This window comes from Leptinotarsa decemlineata, unplaced genomic scaffold (assembly GCF_025532065.1).
Source record: "Leptinotarsa decemlineata unplaced genomic scaffold, Ldec_3_MD MMD2_P_RNA_scaffold_12, whole genome shotgun sequence".
Lineage (NCBI taxonomy): Eukaryota > Metazoa > Arthropoda > Insecta > Coleoptera > Chrysomelidae > Leptinotarsa > Leptinotarsa decemlineata.
Genome location: NW_027412526.1, coordinates 14,002,739 through 14,024,173, shown reverse-complemented (window position 1 = coordinate 14,024,173; position 21,435 = coordinate 14,002,739). Strand labels below are relative to the sequence as shown.

Genomic DNA, 21,435 nt, shown 5'->3' with positions numbered 1-21,435 from the left:
ATTTTCAACACTTCGAGACGTGTTTCAATCACCAAGTGATCATCTTCAAATTTTTAATCTTCCTCATGAATATGATCACTTTGTGATTGAAACATGTGTCGATGTGTTGAAAATAAGGGTTTGTTGTTGGAATTACGCCAGTAATATTCATTACTGCACCAAAGGTTCCAAACAGTGCATGACAAATTCTGATGTATGCCAAAAGAATTATAGCTATATACAAATGGAGGCGAAAATTTTGAAGTAAATTACAGGTATTGGAGTGGATTTCAGGTTTTGAAATTGAAAAGAGGTTGTTTTTAGAAACGTCGACCACTAAAAAAAGCTAGGTATAAATATTTAATTTTTTTCAATTGTTTCTTTAAATTTTTATGGCAAAATTTATGAATACGACAAGTTACTGACTGATTGGACTTTTCAGTGGTTTACATTACGATGTAACATTTTGGAGTGAACTTTGCCCTTTATTAAATTCAGCATATTCTCTACTGATTTAACTTTGTTCATTATCCAGGGTGTGGAAGGTTATATACCCACAAAAACATGAAAAGTATTCAGTCCTCCAGAAAAAATTCTTCCGGATAATAATATCAGATTGTTTCAAAAGTTTTGTTTGTTTTAATGTCATGTGTTTTTGTAGCTCCATATCTCAATGAATATTCATTCTAATGTGTCGTAGTGTATACTTATCGATAGAGAATTTTGTATTCCATACATTGCTATGCTGTTGATTATTTTGAACCAAATCGTTTACAAGATAGACCGAAAAATCAATCAGACACTTGACAATGAATCGGTTTGCGAAATTTCATTCTGGTAATCCTGGTAATCCAGGACGAGAATTTAAGGAATCTGAGGAATCACAAACGGTACGTGAGATGGCGGAAAAAGTGGGAGTTATCTACCATGCGGTTTTTGATGGTTTAAAACGCATTGAAAACGTCAAATAGCTCAAAAAACGCAACACAAACCATCTTTTTTTTTGATCGGATCGTCACGTGTGATGAAAAGTGGATCATCTACGACAACAGGAGATGTTCAGCACAGTGGTTGGACACCGATGTGCCACCCAGGCACTTCCCAAAGGCGAAAACCCACCAAAAATGATCATTGTTATTGTACGGTGGATCGCGGCTGGTGTGATTCATTATAACTTTCTGTAACCGGGCCGGAACATCACAGCAGAGTCCTATTGTGAGGAAAATGACGAAATGTACAGAATATTCAGTTAGCAGCAGCCTGGCACTATTTAACAGAAAAAGTCCGTATCCGCCTCACAACAACGCACAAATCATCGTCCGAAAATCTAACGAAAAGAGCACTTCGATAACTTTCTCACCAGTAGGACCTCCGAAAATCAGACCAAGCAAACACGGCTTTAGTAGACTTCATCGGATCGCGAGCAAACATTTTTTCGGCTGGCGGAGTTGATCGACTTACGTTACGTTCTTGTGATGCACTGTTTGGAACCTTTGATGTGGTAATGAATATTACCAACACCAAACCGTTATTTTAATACCGAGACAGGTGTTTCAATCACCAAGTGAACATCTTCGAAACGAAGATCAAACTAATCCCATTTACAAAGTTATCCTTATTTATTCCATTGGTACCTCTTCTAGGTACCTGCGTCTTGAGTGTCTTAAAATAATTTTACAATATTGCATTATCTACTAGTCTTAAATTAATGTTTCAATGTTTCCTTATGTTACAGTCAGGGGAATCTAATAATTGAAATATTATTTTAACAAATAATAGAGTATACTATTAGGTATTGGCCCACAATCGTTATTCATAATGGTATTATGTTCACTTATTTCCACTCTCGTACTTCAACAGTGATTTCTGTTGAAGAAGCTACTGTGTTAGCGAAACGTGTCGTGAAATATTTTTCAGATGAAGTTTGTGGGGATCAAATCCTAAGGTGTAGTTTATGAAACCAATGAATCGAATGTAATTATTGCATACGCATTAACTTTTGGTAGCCAAATTTCGAAAGAACATCGAAAACATAAAATTATTTCTAGGTTACTTAATTGAACCATACTATAGGTCACTATTTCTATTTCATGTAAGTAATTGTATATCAGAAATTATTTTCGCAAAAATTTTCGATATTGTTCTCTAAATAAAATTATGGCAATTGAAATAATATAGGTAAGATTGTTCATTTTCGGGAAATGATGCCTTCAAACTTCAAATGCCTATAACTATAGATCCGTTATTTCCACCTTTATACCAGAAGTCTTATCAAGATTATGAACTTCCAAACCATCCATGAAAATCGTTTTCGTTGGGAGCAAAGCATATAGAAAAAATCATGGCATTATGAAAGAATTTGCACCTTCGCCAAAAAATTGAAGAGTCACCCAATAACTCTAGTTTATTCGCTCATTTGACTTTAGTAGCATTTTTATTTCTATAAGAATGTAGGCTTTCACGGCTGGCGTCAATGCTTTGGTTGGTTTCCGGGTTTCGCCGTGGCTTTCTTTGGTTACAATCTCCAAACGATTCAACTGCAACTGCGGCTGTCACCTCCAGTAGCGTGCTTGAAGTACTTTCTTGACGTATGAAACTGTTTCAGTTGATACGTCAAAACTCGGAAACCTACCAAAACATCTCCATTTCTTCCAGAATTGTCTTCTATAAATTGTCAAATTATTAGCATTTTTTGTTCAATGCATATTTTTCCAATAGAAAGTCTTCGATATTTCTTCTGGTGAAGCCGAAAAGGCGCAAACCCTTTCTTCAAACAGTTCTGAGATCTATCGTGAACAGTTCGTACATTTTTAGCAAGACGTTGCTGATATATTAGATTTATTTGATTCTCCAAATAACTCCACCAACAATTTAGAAAAATTATAAATATGGAAGAAACTTGGTACGTTGGCACATATTTTTGTCCATCAGAAATATGACACATTCATCTATACCTGTCAAGAATTTTTTTCCAGTTGTTAAATTTTATATGATTAGGTAAGATGAATTCAATAATTGAATAGAACTGGCCTATACTTGATGAAAATCCATATCAAAACTTAATAATACAGTTTATTGTATAATTTTCACTAGGATTTACAAAAACTGCGACACGTGTTTCGCTACACAACATCTTTTTCGAGTGTTGAATAATAAGTTACTTCTGAATTGCAACTATTTTGTACTCTTTGTACTTCTTTGCATGATTACACATCCATGTATAGAGTAACTTATTTTCAAATTGATTACTTTCTTCCTTTCTTTGGAAGACTCCCTCATTTTTTTTATCAAGATGGAGTAGTAGAAAGCCAAGAACTTCCTTTCCTAAAAATAAATCACTCCTAAAAATATAACTCCTTCAATTCAAATAAGATTTCTCTTGGATGGGATTAAATCAAATAGGTGAATGAATGTCAATACGATTTCATCGATGACATAAGCAGAACAAGCTTATTCTCTGATATTAAAAATCGTAATTCATGAATGAATTGTGTGTATTTTCTATAATGTTATTCAATTTGAAACTGGAGAGCCTTAGGGCAAGTGTCTTACGGCGAAACATCGATGTATACCAGTGAGGATGACAGTGTTCCATGCAAGGGCAATTCGTTACCATTCATTTAAAGTAGAACGCATGTGAATGATATCTGATTTTATTCCACAACGAATGTTTGAAATACAAACTGAGTAGAGAAAAGTATCGTCTGTATAATTCAGTGTTCATATAGAAGTATTTGTTTCGAAAGATTTTTTTTCTTTCGTGTAATTCAATGTTTATATGACAGTAGATGTTTCAGGAGAACTTTTTTTCAGTTAGTTACTTCTTTGCATGATCTACACTTCCATGGTACTTATTTTCGAACTAGACTAGTTGAAAAAAACAGACATCACCAGAAGATGGCAAATGAGACTTTGCCGAAACGTTGTGAAAATAATCCTTATGGGGAGAAAATACACAGAACACGGAGCGAAACCCGAGAAAACAGCTCATCATATATATATATATATATATATATATATATATATATATATATATATATATATATATAAAATCGAGAAAGGTTAATGCAGTCAAGCTGCTGGGAAATAATTCCATGAAAATCAAAAGATGAATAGATTAGTACTTTTTGATCATTCCCATATTGATTTCAATTTAAGAGCCACCGGTATACAGCTGTTTCAGCCTATTGGGCATCGTCAGTACCGGGCAGGCGGTCCTCGATTGAAGACAAAATAAGAAAAAACCACGAAAGTACTTGATAAAAATAGCTGCGTTAACGCAAGCGAAACATAAGTGGAACCACCTATTGGTGTGACACCCAAGTCAACTTGCCAAGTTTTTATGTCAGTGTTGGTGGTTTGACCAATCAACCGACAACTGCGGTGGCAGAAATTTGGGAAGCTAACCTGAAATGTCATCGGAAAACGAATCCACATGTTTCTAGAAATGATATGAAATCGAGAAAGGTTAATGCAGTCAAGCTGCTGGGAAATAATTCCATGAAAATCAAAAGATGAATAGATTAGTACTTTTTGATCATTCCCATATTGATTTCAATTTAAGAGCCACCGGTATACAGCTGTTTCAGCCTATTGGGCATCGTCAGTACCGGGCAGGCGGTCCTCGATTGAAGACAAAATAAGAAAAAACCACGAAAGTACTTGATAAAAATAGCTGCGTTAACGCAAGCGAAACATAAGTGGAACCACCTATTGGTGTGACACCCAAGTCAACTTGCCAAGTTTTTATGTCAGTGTTGGTGGTTTGACCAATCAAGTTGACTTGGGTGTCACACCAATAGGTGGTTCCACTTATGTTTCGCTTGCGTTAACGCAGCTATTTTTATCAAGTACTTTCGTGGTTTTTTCTTATTTTGTCTTCAATCGAGGACCGCCTGCCCGGTACTGACGATGCCCAATAGGCTGAAACAGCTGTATACCGGTGGCTCTTAAATTGAAATCAATATGGGAATGATCAAAAAGTACTAATCTATTCATCTTTTGATTTTCATGGAATTATTTCCCAGCAGCTTGACTGCATTAACCTTTCTCGATTTCATATCATTTCTAGAAACATGTGGATTCGTTTTCCGATGACATTTCAGGTTAGCTTCCCAAATTTCTGCCACCGCAGTTGTCGGTTGATTGGTCAAACCACCAACACTGACATAAAAACTTAGCAAGTTGACTTGGGTGTCACACCAATAGGTGGTTCCACTTATGTTTCGCTTGCGTTAACGCAGCTATTTTTATCAAGTACTTTCGTGGTTTTTTCTTATTTTGTCTTCAATCGAGGACCGCCTGCCCGGTACTGACGATGCCCAATAGGCTGAAACAGCTGTATACCGGTGGCTCTTAAATTGAAATCAATATGGGAATGATCAAAAAGTACTAATCTATTCATCTATATATATATATATATATATATATATATATATATATATATATATAAATCGATTTAATTCGTGAGGTTGCAGTCAATAGCTGGGCTGTTACAAAGAAAACTCTTTGTTATATGTCAAGCTTTCGGTATATTTCACACCTTCGTCAGGACAACTACAATAATAAGATTATATATCTTGTAAAAAATATATAAATATGGAGAACTTACTAACGTGAGAATAAAATATAAAATGGTTCAAAAACAGATAGAAAAACATTAATGAATGACAGTTGATAAAAATTTTGGCTGACAATGTCAAGTGGGAAAATTCTGAATGATACTCGAATTACTAGATTTTTTATTTTCTTTATCATATTTCAGCTATTGACTGCAACCTCACGAATTAAATCGATTTATAGTTAATCCAGTCACTAATTATTCTGTTGTATATATATATATATATATATATATATATATATATATATATATATATATATATATTGTATATATATATATATATATATATATATATATATATATATATATATATATATATATATATATATATATATATTATATATATATATATATATATATATATATATATATATATATTATCAAACGGTATTTATCTCTCGAGTTATTTATTTCTTCTCATTTTGAATTCTCTCAACACAGTTCGTGAGTAATATATTTCACTTCAATGTTTTTTTTGAAAAATATTTATGTCTTTTAGCTGAACTATATACAACCTGATATAAGGTTTGAAATGGTTATCTGTTCAAAATGTGAATAATCGGATTCGCGGTATTATTCCATTATTGCTCTGTTGAATAAACAAAATTAGTATTATCGTCTAGATTAGACTGTATTCGCTGCGAAATACTTCAATGTTGTTGATACTCACTACAACTCTTCGGCCAATTATAGTTTCCTTCGGGAAAAAAGATATCTTTGGTACTGAATTTGCTCCCCAGGTGAAAAGATAGGGAGTCTCCAGCACTACCGATGAAATGTTTCAGTTCAGAGAGTCGATATCCATTATCTTCTCCATCAATTTTAAATGTTTTGTAGTTGGCATAAACATTTTTCCCATCTTTTCCAGTGATTTCTATTACCAATTCATTGGTTTCAGAACCTAAAAAAACAATAGTGACCAGAAATTCTTTTACATTTCCACAAGGGACTAGAAGTGTTTTCCAGTAGAGATTAGGAGATTGTCTTGAGGTATAAACTGAATAAACTAAAACTTCCTAACAATATGTGATATTATCAATCGAGGTTATCCAAATCAAGACGAGATACTTTATTTGCTTTTAAGGAACCGTACTTGTTACACTTGTTTTCGAGTTTCATACCTGAATTCTATTCTACGCAAAATCCAAACGATATAGAATGAAAAAAACCAGCTATATATATAAACAGGGTGTTTATTTAACATTCGGCAAAAAATTGAGGGAGTATTCCTCGGACTATTCTCAGGATATTTTGTCCTTTGATGATTTCCGATAGGGCTCTTTGTTTCGAAGATACGGAGCGAAAAAAAATTTCGACATTAACAATTATGGTAATTTCAAAATTATTAACGTAGCCGAAATAAAAGTATAGCGTATTATACTGCCGTGTGAAAGTAAAAAGCAGTAAGTGCAATGATAATGATTTCGAGATATTGTCATTTTAGTCTTTTTTGTTCTACGCAATTTATTTTTATTTTGATTTCAAATAAAAAGACATTGAATATCGTTATTGAATATGTATTATTTTTTCACAAAAAAGAAAATTCTCTTACTTTGGCTTTTGTGGAGAAATCAGCAGTTACTGCTGTTTGCCTAAAAGTAGTGCAATAAAAAAATGATATTCGAAACAGTAAAAGTAAGTAATATTTCAGATTCATGTAAATAATATCGGCTCAATGAATAAAACAAATACAAAATGAATCAAGCAGTTTATTATGAAGCAAAGCAAAAAAACATTGACATGACACTAAAAGAAAACAATCAGTAGGTACCTATATTATTAACAAATTAATCGTCGTTATCTATCAAATCTTCTACATCAGCTTCTCTCAATGAAAGCCAGAACTGTCGTCTGTTTTCAGGCATGAGGGGACATAGTTGCGAAATTATGCCTTGTTTCTTTCGTGTAGAGACACCTCTAGAATTATCCCGTAGTTTATTGGGAATTTCTAGTTTGAAATTTACTTTAAGAAAATTATATTCTTTAAACTTTTCGTCATCAATATTGTTTTTATAAAATAATAATCGGCTCCCTCGTCTGAACTGAACCACAGATATATCGCAGAGTAAAGGTCTATCTTTTTGTTTGGATTTGGCTTTTGAATCTCCAGGCTTCCAGTTCAAAACATCATCATTTGTCAAACATATTGCGTTCATTTTTCTCCCATTGGAATTTTCTACGGCCTTGACAAAATCGTTGAAGTCATAAATGTTACCTTTGTTTGTAGTTTTCATGCTCTGTTCCACCCCGTGATGAACAGAATCCGCACTCATGAATGTGTGGCCAGCCTCAAAATACTTGATGGTAATTTCAGACGCGGCTATTACATTTGAATTTATAATTGTGACAAACATGGTGTATAAGCACCAATTTTTATTTTGGGCAGAGCAGTTGTCTGTCCAATACATCACTTTAAGGTAATCTCTTTCTTCAACTAAAGCTTTATAATATGCAGATGCAATTTCTTCTTTCTTCCTATCAGCCACAGCTTCATGCCATAAAACTGCTATATTTTTTTTAACGTCTCTACTCTTCACATCTGTCATTGATGCAAATGTTAGATGAAAAACTACAATTCTTCTTGTAAAAAATGTTTTTTGGCTTGCGGGAATCCTTGGCAGCATTATTACTTTTTGCAAGTCTACACTCCTCACTGCTTCGGTTTCTATCTTTTTCCTTGCCACATCTTTCCTGTACTCTACTCTTCTTAATTTGGCAAATTCAATATGCTGTAACCATTTCATACATGTTGTACAAGAGGCTCGAAATTTAGTAGTTGAAGATTCCAGAGCTGACAGATTCAGATCAGTAGTAGCAGTTTTACCAGTACTATTTCTGTGTGTTGTTTCATATTCATTAGAACCTTCTGCATTTTTAAGATTTTCGTCTACTTCTACTACTGTGGCTGTTGCCTCATTATGCGATTTAATATGCTGAATCTGCATCATGCAGTGGTCGCACTCCTCATTTCCTAATTTTGTAAAGCTTATGTTCATGTCAGACACTACTTTCCGATATGTGTAATAGCTAATTTTTTTTTGCGGAAATTTCTGAAGATAATCAGCATGCATACTTCTAATTGTGATATCGTGAGGTAGATACAAACGGTTAGGAGCATGTTCTCTTCGGTAGTGACTTATACATGGATGAAAGGATGAAATATGTTGTTGCAGAATTTCACGATTACACTTATTTTTCGGTGCTGCTAATCCTCGTCTGTCTCTATTCGGATTTATGCTATCCGGTGCCAAATTTTTAAAAACCGTTGTAATGAATTTATCATTTTTTTCGTCATAGCCAAGAGTTCTCAAAAAAAATTTTTTGCATATAGTCTGAGAATGTGCGTTTTCATCAGGTAACGTATACATCAAAGATCTACTTCTCTTCCGTACTTCCACCTTCGTTGTTGAACGTGCTTTACCTTTTTGTTCAATTCGACCATGTACCCAAGATCTTCTTGTATTGTAATCCATTTTATAGAATTCATTCCAAATGGCTACTCTTCTCTGTTCATTTATTTTTTCCACACATCTCTTCTTGCATGCACATGGGCTCCTTAATTGATGACTGTTCTTATCCCTCTCCCTCCTCTCTGAATTTTTCCTTAGTCTTCTCTTTTTTCGGGTACAGATTATTTCATTATTCATGTTTTCATGTTCATTAGCTTCGCAACTTATCTTCGTATTATCTTCTGAGCTCTCAGATTGTTGATAATTCGGATCAACAATTGAATCGTCAGAGTATCCAGTAATTTCACCAATTTCTTCATCGTTTTGTGCATTTTTAGCCGATGTTTGTAAAAGTTCTGAAATAACGAAGTCATTATTTATAGTTTGAATCACATTCATTAAAAAATCATGTGCTTACCTCTGTGATAAGATGCTGTCTCATAAGAAAATGCTTCAGTAGTAGTTGTTTGAATAATAATAGGTTCATCTATTTCTTCTTTGTTTTGAACTTCATTAGCTAAAGTTCTTGAGTCCGGTGTTGTAAGGTCTAAAATATAAAATTATATTGGATTTCTGTATGAACATGTCTAAATAATCCAATAAAATATTCTATTTACTTCATTTCAATAATATACATACCTTGAGCTAATACTTCCGTTCGATTATCTGTTGCCAAAGAAACTAAATATTTGCCCCGTGACATTTTATTTGAAACTTCTTGATAAACACAAAGTATATTTCAAAATGTTAGTTGGCGTACCGAGCAAGTTCTCGCATGTCTACGCACGCCAAGAAACTGAGAGCAACTAACTACCACAGTAAAGTTGAAGCCTGCGCAAATTCATGCGAGGACAAAACGTGTCATGTGACGTTTAGAACAAAAGCAGTATCTGGTAAAATACTTCCTCGTGTCTTGAAATAATACAAACAACATATACAAAAGTAGAGGTAAAAGGCAGTAACAAATGAAGAAAGTAGATACTGCTTTTTACATTCACATTTGAAATTATCTTAGGAGTAACTGTGTAGGTAAACAGCAGTAATGTATTATTGAGTTAGATACTGCCTATTACCATAACACTGTGGTGCCAAATCGTCAGTTACTGCCGTTTGCCTTACGATTTATGGCCTAAGTTGATTCGTAAATGTATACCAAACCATGTGTGGAGTTAGCGCAGTTACTGCTTAGGTATGCAACATCAATATCTGATTTTTGGCAAAAGTGTTACTTACTGCCCTTTACCTTCACACGGCAGTATACTGGGCCTACCAAGTAATAAAAAATCTAACGATTTTGTTGGTACCTATCAACAACTTTTCGATTACTACAATCGGCTGCAGACATTCAATTTGCTGGGTGTAACGCAATCAGAAACGATCCTGGTGTTTTTGAAAGACTTCAGGAGTCGATGAGGAGAAGATTGGATTCTTGTATCTGAGCGGGAGGTAGTCATTTTCAACAGTTTTTGTAGATTCAGAAATATTCCATGTAATTTTTGATGATGAATTGTTATTGTCGAAATTCTTTTCCGCTATGTATCTTCGAAACAAAGTGCCTCATCAAAAATCATCAAAAAACGAAATTTCCACAGGATAGTCCCTTGAATATTTGCCACGTGTTCGATGAATACCCTGTAGAATGAAGTGTGATGAATGCTCTGCAGTAAATACAGGCCAAACTGGTAGAAATTTTGGCACAAGGCTTCGTGAAAACGTCTGTTTGGACAAAAAATCTACAATGTATGATCATCTACAAGAATCAAAACACAAGGTAAGTAAAGATAATCTCACAATCCTACACATATGTGATAAAGGAAAAAAAATTAATTTGTTGGAAGCCATGGAAATTATTATATCAAATTAACATCCCTAAACAAGCAACTCGATTTATGTTAGTCTCCACTATTGAATTTATAAGTTTGACTGTTGCATTTTATAGTTGGCACCCTTGTTCACGAAAATTAATAAATTAATTGAAAACCTGAAATATATACCTCTAAACTCGATTTATGTTAATCTCCACTCTTGAATTCATAAGTTTAACAATCCCGGTAATTTCTATAATCTCCACAGTTGAATTTTATATTTGGCACCATTGTTCATTTGACTACCTTTCCTTCCAGCTCACCTACAAATTCCTCATAAAACCTTGTTTTCAGATTTCAAATGTATTTGTTAGTTTGAAACTTGATATTGGAATGAAACCCAAAACCAGTCGTAAAAATAAAATTAAACAAAAGAGTTTTCATTCATTCCATTGAAGTGATCATGAATTTCCACAAAATAAACGAATCATGAATTACACAGATAAACTACGATAAACATTAAAGTATATTAATTTCTGTTTTTTATCGACCTTTTTTTGGGTAATTGTTACCTTCCACAATCTTTTACGTTTCGGAGGCCAAAATCTGCCTCCGTCTTCAGAAATGGATAAAAATTCGAATATATACGCAGTTATTCCTTTTTTGAGAGCTTATTCCTTTACTTCTTTGACGTCTGTCATTTCGTTGTACAGTTTTAGGTTTTTTTTTCCTTGCGACTGGCTGATTGAAGTTGGCCCCTGTGTTTCAACATTCGGGCTCCTCTTTGAATATACGAGTGATGATATAGTGGTGGAAGGCCAAGAAGAACACCGAAATCTCAAGTTGGGGTCGTTAAAGTGGCTTGCGTGACACTCAAGCATGCCGACGTGTGGATGCCACTTAGTAGCTCAATCGTCTCCGATTGCTTTGTTCTTGTCCACCATGTTGTGGCACTATATGTTATTATGGGTATAACTACCATATAGCCATTGTGTCATTATTCGGTTCAACTTCCAGTTTTTTCCGCACATTCTTTTATTCTTCTGCAGAAGAAAGTCACTCCCAGGTATTTTACTTTCGTGGCTCCACTTTGTTCAGCATTGGTGGTTTCAGTCCTATGATAACTATTTTTCTTGTAAACACGACAGTGGTTTTTGAAACTCAACTGAAATATTCTCATACTCACACCACCTCTCGATTATGTTAGGAGCCTTTCGCGTGCGCTTTGATATAACGCCAACAAATTTTCTTTTTGTGATCACAACCAGATTGTCCGCATATCCTAAGCAATAAAATATTTTTCCTGGCAGCTTCCTGGGGAGGTCATCGACTAGGGTCGCCCATATCAGTGGCGATAAAACTCCTTGTGGGCAACCCCTTTTCGCTTTTGCATACACTTGTAGGCAGAAGCGCCTATACATGTATCTTCAGTAATAATAATAATAATAATAATAATAATAATAAGGTTTATTCACAGTAAGCAACATATAAATACACAAAAAAGTTCATTTGAAAATACAGTAACTCAATAAATTAGGATAAGTGGTGAATAAACACGGAAAAAACACAGAAGTAGCTGCAAAAGCTACTTGTATATGTGTACATGAAGGCAGTAACAACATAAATTCAATATAAGAGTACAATTGACATAATCGTTAAAAAAAATGTAATATCTAACATCTAAATATCTTTGTATCAAAACAACTACGATACTGAATATTACTGAAGTTTTTTCCCAACACCAAATCGTTATTTTCAACACCTCACCACGCGTTTCGATCACCAAGTTATCATCATTCCAAAGTTTTTTCCCAAATCAGTTATATTTAAGTCACAATCCGGTTAATTTTACATTTTTTTTCTCTCTATAGTCTTTGCTTGAAAATTGTATTGATTATTGGTCTATTACTGACAATCCACTTTTTTATTTTCTCTTTGAATAACTCATCAACAGATATATTCTTTAGCTCATTTGGTAACAAACTATATATTCTTGGAGCAAGGTAATTTGCACTTCGTTGACCTACACATTTTTCACTTCTGAGAAAGAAAATTGCATCAGCTCTTCTGATATTGAAGTTGAAGAGGGTGAAGAGAAGAGGGGTGAGTTGAATTTTATTAGCTTTGACATGAAGTAAAATTTTTTAACAAATATTTGTCTCAAATCTTTACATTGAGATTCATTATATAGTGTGTCAGAAGAAAATGTCAGCTTTTTGCCATACATAATTTTCAGAACCCATCTCTGCAAAACCTGTACTTGGTTCAAGAAGCAATCATTGACCCCGCCTCAGCCCAAAAAGGACTCTATCAAGGAAGAATAAACAGTTTTCAACTGGGTGATGTTCAAGAAATCCTTCAAATATTTGAATTCAGATAAAAAACTTCTTATTTTTCTTGATATTTGTTTTGTTTGCATATTCCACTTCATATGTCGATCGACAATGATTCCTAAATACTTTATTTTGTCACCTTCCTTCATTTGAGAGTCTAATCCTACATTCAAAAGCCCAAAATCTGACGACGTGAAAGGAAGGTTAGTTATCTTCTCATAGTTCAATGTTAATTTGTTCCCTCCAAGCCAATTTGATATGTTGGGAAAGTCATTCTCTACTTTCTCTTTGAGTTCTTGCTAGGTTGATGCTCGGTACACCACAGCAGTATCATCAGCAAAGCTAATGATTTCACCACTAGTGTCTAGAAATAACATACTATTTATGTAGATACAGAACAGAAGAGGTCCGAGAATAGTTCCCTGAGGTACTGCATATGATACTGTTTATGTTTCACTGATAATTCCTTCAATTTGAACTTTTTGTTCTCTACCCTATAAATAGTTTTCAAGAAGGTTATAAATATTTCCTCTTATTCCATATCGTTTAAGTTTATTGAGTTGTATTTTGTGAGAGACAGTGTCAAATGCTTTAGACAGGTCTAGAAAAATAATGACAGTAAAAATTTTTTTATCTAACGATTCATAAATTATCTTCGTCATTCTCAGAATAGCGTCCTCTGTAGATCTGCCCTCTCTAAAGCCGTATTGACGATCTGATAAAATATTGAATTTTTTTAACTAAGAGTATAATCCTTTCTTGATGATTTTTTCAATTTATTTTCGATAAGTTAGAGGTTAGTGTAATGGGCCTGTAATTAGAGACAGATGATTTATTTTCACCTTTGTGTAGGAATTTTATTATTCCGCTTTCAAGTATTCTAGGAAAATGCCCCATATCAAAACATTTATTCACTAAGAATACTAGGGGCTTGGCGATTTCTGATGCAGTCTCTTTTAAGGTGTCCGCCCTTAGTTTATCGGGTCCAGGAGGATGTAAATACATGGTCTGATAAAAAAACTCGATTCTGTCGCTATCATTGGGAACATCTGAGATTTTTTCAGCAAGTTTTTGTCCTATGTTACTATAATAGTCATTGAATCTGTCCGCAATATCTTTTTTATTCGTTATTTCAGTGCCATCTGCATTTTCAATCGCCTATATGTTTGTTTTAGTTTTACCTTTTCCACAAAGATAATTTACAGTTTTCCATAAAGCTTCAGATGAGTTTTGATTTTTCATTTGTTTAGAAAAATAATCTTTTTTTGCTTGTTTAGTTAATTTTTTCGATCTTGGTTTTGTAATTATTATACCTTTCTTTCAATTCTTCATTTTTATATACGGATATTTCAGAGATAATTTGTTGAAGTTTAATTTTGTCGTTAATTGAATTCAGTAAAGATGAAGTCATCCATTTTTTTATAAACTTTTTTTGTATGGAATTCTGTGAAATTTTTCATTTTCTCAATAAATTTTGCAGAAATATAATCTACACTATTCTCTTGATAAGGTTCATTCCAGGTTTCATTTTGCCAAGAATTCCTCAATTTGTCGTAATTTAAAAATAATTTGAAGTCATTCTGTTACACATTCGACTTGTTTGCTTTGTTATGGAAAGTAAGTCCTATTGGATTATGATCTGTAATGTTATATCTGAAGATGAAAGATTTCATTTGCATTTCTCTGCAGTTTGTGTTTTTATTAACAAAAAAATGATCTAAACAGCTTCGACTAGGTAATCGTGAATACTCATTTATATATGAAACAAATCCAAAGTAACTGAGGATATTCTCTATATAATCTCTATATAATCAGAATCTCCAATCAAATTTTTATTTATGTCTCGTGTAATTATATTAATTTCTGTTTTTTGAAAATTTCTCAGATATATCAGAAAATGTTGATTAAAAACTTTCGGATCAATACTCGGTGAACGATAAATGGCAGTAATAGTAACTTTTTTTTTTCAGTGGAAATCTGAATTTTTAGTGCATCATTTTCACCAATCAGTAGTTTACATGTTGTCACTTTTAGTGACTCCTTCATATAGATAATTATCCCGTCATTTTTGTTGAGTGATCCATGACTGTACACCAATTGATAACCTTGAATTCTGTATAAGTAGGGATCAGATAGCTGGTGTGTTTCTGTATTATTATTATATCTATATCAACTGAAAGTTTATCAAGAAAGACTAAGAAGGAATGTATATTTTTTGCAACACTACGTATGTTCATATGTATAATTTTCAACTCACCGGGGTCAACGATGTCCCTGAAGCAATCAAGGTCTCGTATTATATTGGCAGAAATGGGTTCGTTTTCATATTCTCTAATATATGGATCCATCTTTTCTATATATTATTTAATTATGAATTGGAAATTTATTTAATTTACTTATTTTTTTTCTGGTATTCACGGGGCTGTATTTGAGATTTCTCTTCTTTCTTTTCTTTTCAGATTTTCCAACGGACGGGACGTTTCTTCCTCACTCTCAATTCCTTCTTCAATCGAAGAACCTACCTCTTTCTCGTCTTTCAATTTTTCTTTATTTTGTAGTTCTTCAATAGAGTATGGTTTCCCGTTCTCGATGAGTTTGAAGCCTCTTATTTTTGCATCCAGGTGCTGCGATTGAGCGGTTTTTTGATGATATCTCAAAACCTTTATTGTCTCTCTATTTGCTGTCAATGAATCATCTGCAATTGAAATATTATTTTCCCTCAGTTGTTTGAGTTTCTCCTTGTTGCTGAATAAAGATTTTTTCTGAAGGGCTGAAATAAATTCAACAAGTATCGGGGCTGTGGATCCTTTTCCCATGTCGTTTATATGCTCTTCATTTACTCTAGACTCTAGATTTCTGTTCAGAGTATCAATAACTTTGTTGATAAGATTTTCATTTTCTTTTTTCTCAATACCAAAAACAAGAATATTATTTCGTTTTATTCTCCAGTTCAACAAATTTTTGTTTGAAAATTTCGATTTCGTGATTAGCCTCATTCAATTTTTGTATCAATTTACAAGTTGTTCTTTGAAATTCGTCTTTGATCTAATTGGTTTAGTCCTGATTCGCCTTCAGTAGTAAATTATATTACTGGAGATGCTCTGCCGATAGATTTGTGAAATCGTTCATAGTTGCAGATATAATTATTTGGTTTATAAATCACAAAGTGAAGTTTCTCAAAATTCTCGCTATCTGTTACAATTTGGCAACAATACGATTCACTTGGTGTATTTGAAACCGATTTCTGAGGTACAAAGGTTAATTTGTTGGGTGGAGTTGTCACAATTGGGAGGTAATTCAACATTTGGTGACGGAACTTCAACTAACTGACTATATCAGCAGCCGTATTTTCATTCGGTGCACGTTTCCAGATTTATCTCGTGCTCAATTTCACAATTTTTTGACTGTATTTGGGAGTAAACATCACAACCATTTCATACAGTGCTGCCACTTCTTGTATAAGTAGCACAAACATATTCGAAATACTGAAATAATCACCAATTCAACAAATTTTTTACATGAAAAGAGAAATGAAAATTTCTATGTTTTTTACCACTTTTAATTGTAACTAACGTAACTGCAGTTTCCTCCTATATGGACATTCTCAAACTAATACAATAAACTATTGTATTATTTGTATTATTGTATTATTATATTAGTTTGAGAATGTCCATATAGGACAAAACTGCAGTAACGTTAGTTACTATTAAAAGTGGTGAAAAACATGGAAATTTTCATTTCTCTTTTCATTATGATCTCATACCACGTAGTAACGGCTACATCCATCAAATTTTCGACAAATAGAATATAAAAAATTCACGGATGTGGTGAAAAAACATTATGCATTTCATCATTTTCATATCACGAACTAGATAATATTTCATTGGAATCCTACAATAACAGTAGTCAGAAAATAGCGCCTCTGTTTGGAGTAGCTGTCAGCATAGTGGATATTTTTTTATCATATGTTCATCACTAAAATATTGTGTTTCGAGGACAAAACATATTCAGAACAGATAAAGTAAATCTAATGAATATCAAATGCTTGAGATGGTAGTTTTGCCTGTGAGTAACTGAAAATACATCACGGAAGCAATATACACATGGATCAGGCATAAGTTTCATATCTACATCTACATCTCTGTGTCTATAGTACCTGTAAACTTTATCAGATTTATGTAGGGAAAACATCCATTCTCCAAGTTTGCATGTATATCAACGCCTCAAATATTATTCAGCAATAATGAATGGGTGAATCACATCACGCATGTTTCACAAACAGTGTTGGCATATCTCTAACTCTACATCTTCTTGCCTACAAATTGAGCTGTCGAACTGGTCGTTAATGGGTTGACGCGCTAATGCGGAATCTCAAAACTACTGTCCAAATTAGTGAGCATCTAATACATGAAAAGCATGGATATAACTATATAGCAACAAGTGTATAGAATGCGTTCAATGATATCGTAACTTCTTAAAATTCAATGATTAGTGAGTTTCTCACTGTTCTTCCGTTACGTACCTTGGTACCACGAACGTTGATAAGAACATAAACAAACCTGTTAGTGCATGTATATTTTCAAGTCCAATCCAAAACTCTCCTAATAAAGTTCCGAATCCAAACTTATAGTCACGCCAACCCAAATCAAAGTCTTGTGAACCATCAAATCGTCTCTGAATATAAGTCCAGCCGCCTCCATTCAATTTCAAGTCACATAAAACTCTAAATGGCTCGGATGCTTCATTTGGTTTTATTAGATACATTCCACTTTCTAGAGAATCTGTAAAAAAGTATTAGTTTTGGGTTATGACAATATTTTGTTGAGCTCTCTAGGATCCCAGAGTTTTTGTTTTAGCTATTTTTGGAAATGCATAATAGTTGCAACCATACTAGGTTATATTCAACAACAACGACGGCTTAGTAAGACACTATTTGATAAATACAGCGATTCGAGATTCGGAAATGAAATAACGATATACCTACTGATTTTAGATAAATCCAACCACCTATCTATTCTAGTTACGAAGTGGAAAATAATATTATTCCAAAAGCACCCTGAATATATGGTGAATCAATAATTTTTCCCAATTCTAATATGAATGATGAACTTTTGATTTAACGTGTCGTGTCAACACGGACACCATCAACTTTTTTTCCCATTACGGATATTGATAAAGCGATAGTGGTATAGGTAAAGTTACATGCCTCTGAATTGTGATTGTAAAATAATATTGTTATTATTTCAAGAGATGTCAACATATCTGGTATAAAATAGATACCTAAAAAAATGAATTATACTTGGAGCCTCGGGATGTTGGACGGAAATATGTTGAACTGATACAGTTCTTCTCTTATCATCAACTGAAAAAAATAAAGTATACTTGGAGCCTCGGGATGTTGAACAGAAATATGTTGAACTGATACACTCTTTCTCTTATCATCAACTCATGCAATTCAATGCATGAGTTGATGATAAGAAACAAGAAACTGTTAGATCTTGTGTTATCAAACAAAAATTACATTAAATCCGTTGAACATTCCGATGACCTATTGGTGCCAGATGACTCTCAGCACCACCCTTCACTAAATAGGCTTAAACCATTGAGAAAATCACTTGAATCTGTCAAGAACTTCAAGAAAGCAGATTTTGACAAAATACATGAACTGTTGAGTATTACCGATTGGAAGAGAATATTTCATAACTTAGGGGTTGATGTTTGTTTGAAGGTGATTGACAATGTTTCGTGATGAATTTCACTAGTTCGGACTTCCATTGTCTACTATATAAAATGATTTGAAATCCCTGAAACAAGTAAAAAAGAATAATTAAAAAAGAATAGTTGAAAATAACAATTATATTAAGCAACAATAAACCTGAAATGAAATGATAGTGAAATAACCTACAAGTAAAAATATAATAATTGAATAAATAAAAAATTAAAGGAATGAAGAAAGAAAATAATAAAAAAATAAAAAAGTGTAGAGATTCCAAGTCACGTTAGTTCACGACGTTTCGATTGTTGGTATCTACAATCGTCTTCGGGTGATGACTGGACTGATTCCTCCGAGAGATGACTATTTTATAGGTCGTTGAAATACTTTCACTTTCTCTACTTTCCATTTTCCGCTTCACTGATTCCGTGAGAGATGACCGTTTTGGCGGGAGTTGGTCATTTTTCGTTTGATGATGGGTTTCCATATGTTTCGTATATCTACGCTGGCCTGGCTGAATACGTTGTTGGACAACATGTATGCGGCTTCCTTGAATTTTCTCCTGAACCAATGTTCCTCTCTGTGCAAGATCTCAGCTTGGGACCACTCGATGTTGTGTTGATGGGTCCAAACATGGTCTGCTATTCCTGATTTGCTGGTTTCTCCTCGCTGTGTGTGCTTCTTGTGCTCGGCAATGCGAACATTCAATGGTCTCTTAGTTTCACCAATATAGGATTTTCCGCACTCACAGGGTATCCGGTAAATGCAATTCTTGGAATCGCAGTCCGCGTTTGGAGGCCTGGTTTTCGTGAGGCTGCTACGGATAGTGTTACCGGATCTGAAACAGGTTCTAATGTTGTACTTGGAACCAATTCTTCTTATCCTCTCCGATAATCCTCTGATGTAGGGAAGTGCAAGCACTGGTTGTGACGGCTTCTCTTCCTTGCGAGGCTCCTGCTGTCTTTCAGCCAAAGTCTTTTCCACCATCGCTTTGGAGTATCCATTCCGCTGAAGATCATTTTTGATGATGTCTAGTTCCTTCTCGAGACCTTCCTTTGTATTACAGAGCCCAAAAGCACGGTCTAATAGAGTCTTGATGATTCCTCTTTTTGTCGATTGATGGTGGTTGGATTCGTGGTTCAGATACTGTCCCGTATGAGTGGGTTTTCGGTATACAGATGTTTCCCACTTAGTGTCGGTCCTCTTCACCAAAACGTCTAAGAATGGCAATTCCTTGTGGATTTCTTTCTCCATTGTGAAAGTGATGGAAGGTCTCACGCTGTTGATGTGTTTCAGAAAGGCGTCTAGTTCACTATTCCCATGGTTCCATATCATGAAGGTGTCGTCAACATATCTCAACCAGACTCGAGGTTTCTTGTGGGCTTCTTCAATGGCCAGAGTTTCAAACCACTCCATATATATTTTGGCTATGACTGGTGAAAGTGGCGATCCCATTGGCAGTCCCTCATCTTGTGTAAAGAATTCTTCCTTCAGTTGGAAATAACAGTTTCGTACACAGCATCCTAGTAATTCCATAATTACTTCTATAGGTAGATTCGTTCTCTCTTTCAGATTCCCATCTTCGGATAGCTTTCTCTGTATGATTTGGAGTGCTTTTTCGACCGGAACGTTGGTGTAAAGGCTTTCCACGTCGATCAACTAATTAGTTTCGACGAAGACGATTGTAGATACCAACAATCGAAACGTCGTGAACTAACGTGACTTGGAATCTCTACACTTTTTTATTTTTTTATTATTTTCTTTTTTCATTCCTTTAATTTTTTATTTATTCAATTATTATATTTTTACTTGTAGGTTATTTCACTATCATTTCATTTCAGGTTTATTGTTGCTTAATATAATTGTTATTTTCAACAATTCTTTTTTAATTATTCTTTTTTACTTGTTTCAGGGATTTCAAATCATTTTATATAGTAGACAATGGAAGTCCGAACTAGTGAAATTCATTAGGGGTTGATGATGCAGTTCCTGTATTCTACAGGGAATTGAATAAAATGATTGATGGAAATATTTCAACTAGAAGACCTGGCAGCAGATTCCCTACATATTCCAAAAGAGAAACTATTAAAATAATAAAACAGAAAAATACTACAAAAAAAAATTATGACTATAACCGTTTTAAAGATTTGAGAAAACGTGCAAAAGATTTGATACGGCAGGATTACTGTGACTACATAGATATAATTGAATCTGAATGCCAAACAACAACAAAACGTTTTGGAAATTCTTATCTAACAAAAGGAAAACAACTGTGTGTGTTCCCAATGAGGTCATTTACAACTCCTCTGCCAACAACGGCACCAATATGACTATAATCATTATAAAGATTTGAGAAAACGCGCAAAAGATTTGATACGGCAGGATTAATGTGACTACATAGATATAATTGAATCCGAAATACCAAGCAACAACACAACGTTTTGAAAATTCTTATCTGCCAACAACGGCAGTAATACGTGTAATTTATTTGCAGATTTTTTTGAATCCGTGTATACTTAACCAAAAACTCTTACAT

At 33.9% G+C, this 21,435-nt stretch overlaps 2 protein-coding genes across 2 annotated transcripts in view; both read right to left on the bottom strand.

The window, feature by feature from the left end:
- LOC111514653 (microfibril-associated glycoprotein 4) overlaps positions 1-21,435 on the bottom strand; it is a 57,770-nt gene that overhangs the window by 3,355 nt on the left and 32,980 nt on the right. Inside the window, exons 5-6 of the mRNA XM_074174509.1 lie at positions 17,746-17,967; positions 6,270-6,500 (exon numbers count right to left, since the gene is read on the bottom strand). Of these exons, the coding sequence (XP_074030610.1) occupies positions 6,270-6,500; positions 17,746-17,967 (453 nt within the window). The remainder of the gene's footprint in view (positions 1-6,269; positions 6,501-17,745; positions 17,968-21,435) is intronic.
- Positions 7,345-12,302, bottom strand: LOC141481983 (uncharacterized). Its single transcript, XM_074174499.1, has 3 exons — positions 9,688-12,302; positions 9,467-9,595; positions 7,345-9,404 (listed from the first exon to the last, which is right to left on the bottom strand). Exons 1-3 carry the CDS (start codon positions 9,749-9,751, stop codon positions 7,387-7,389), a joined length of 2,211 nt encoding a protein of 736 aa, XP_074030600.1. The 5' UTR covers positions 9,752-12,302; the 3' UTR covers positions 7,345-7,386.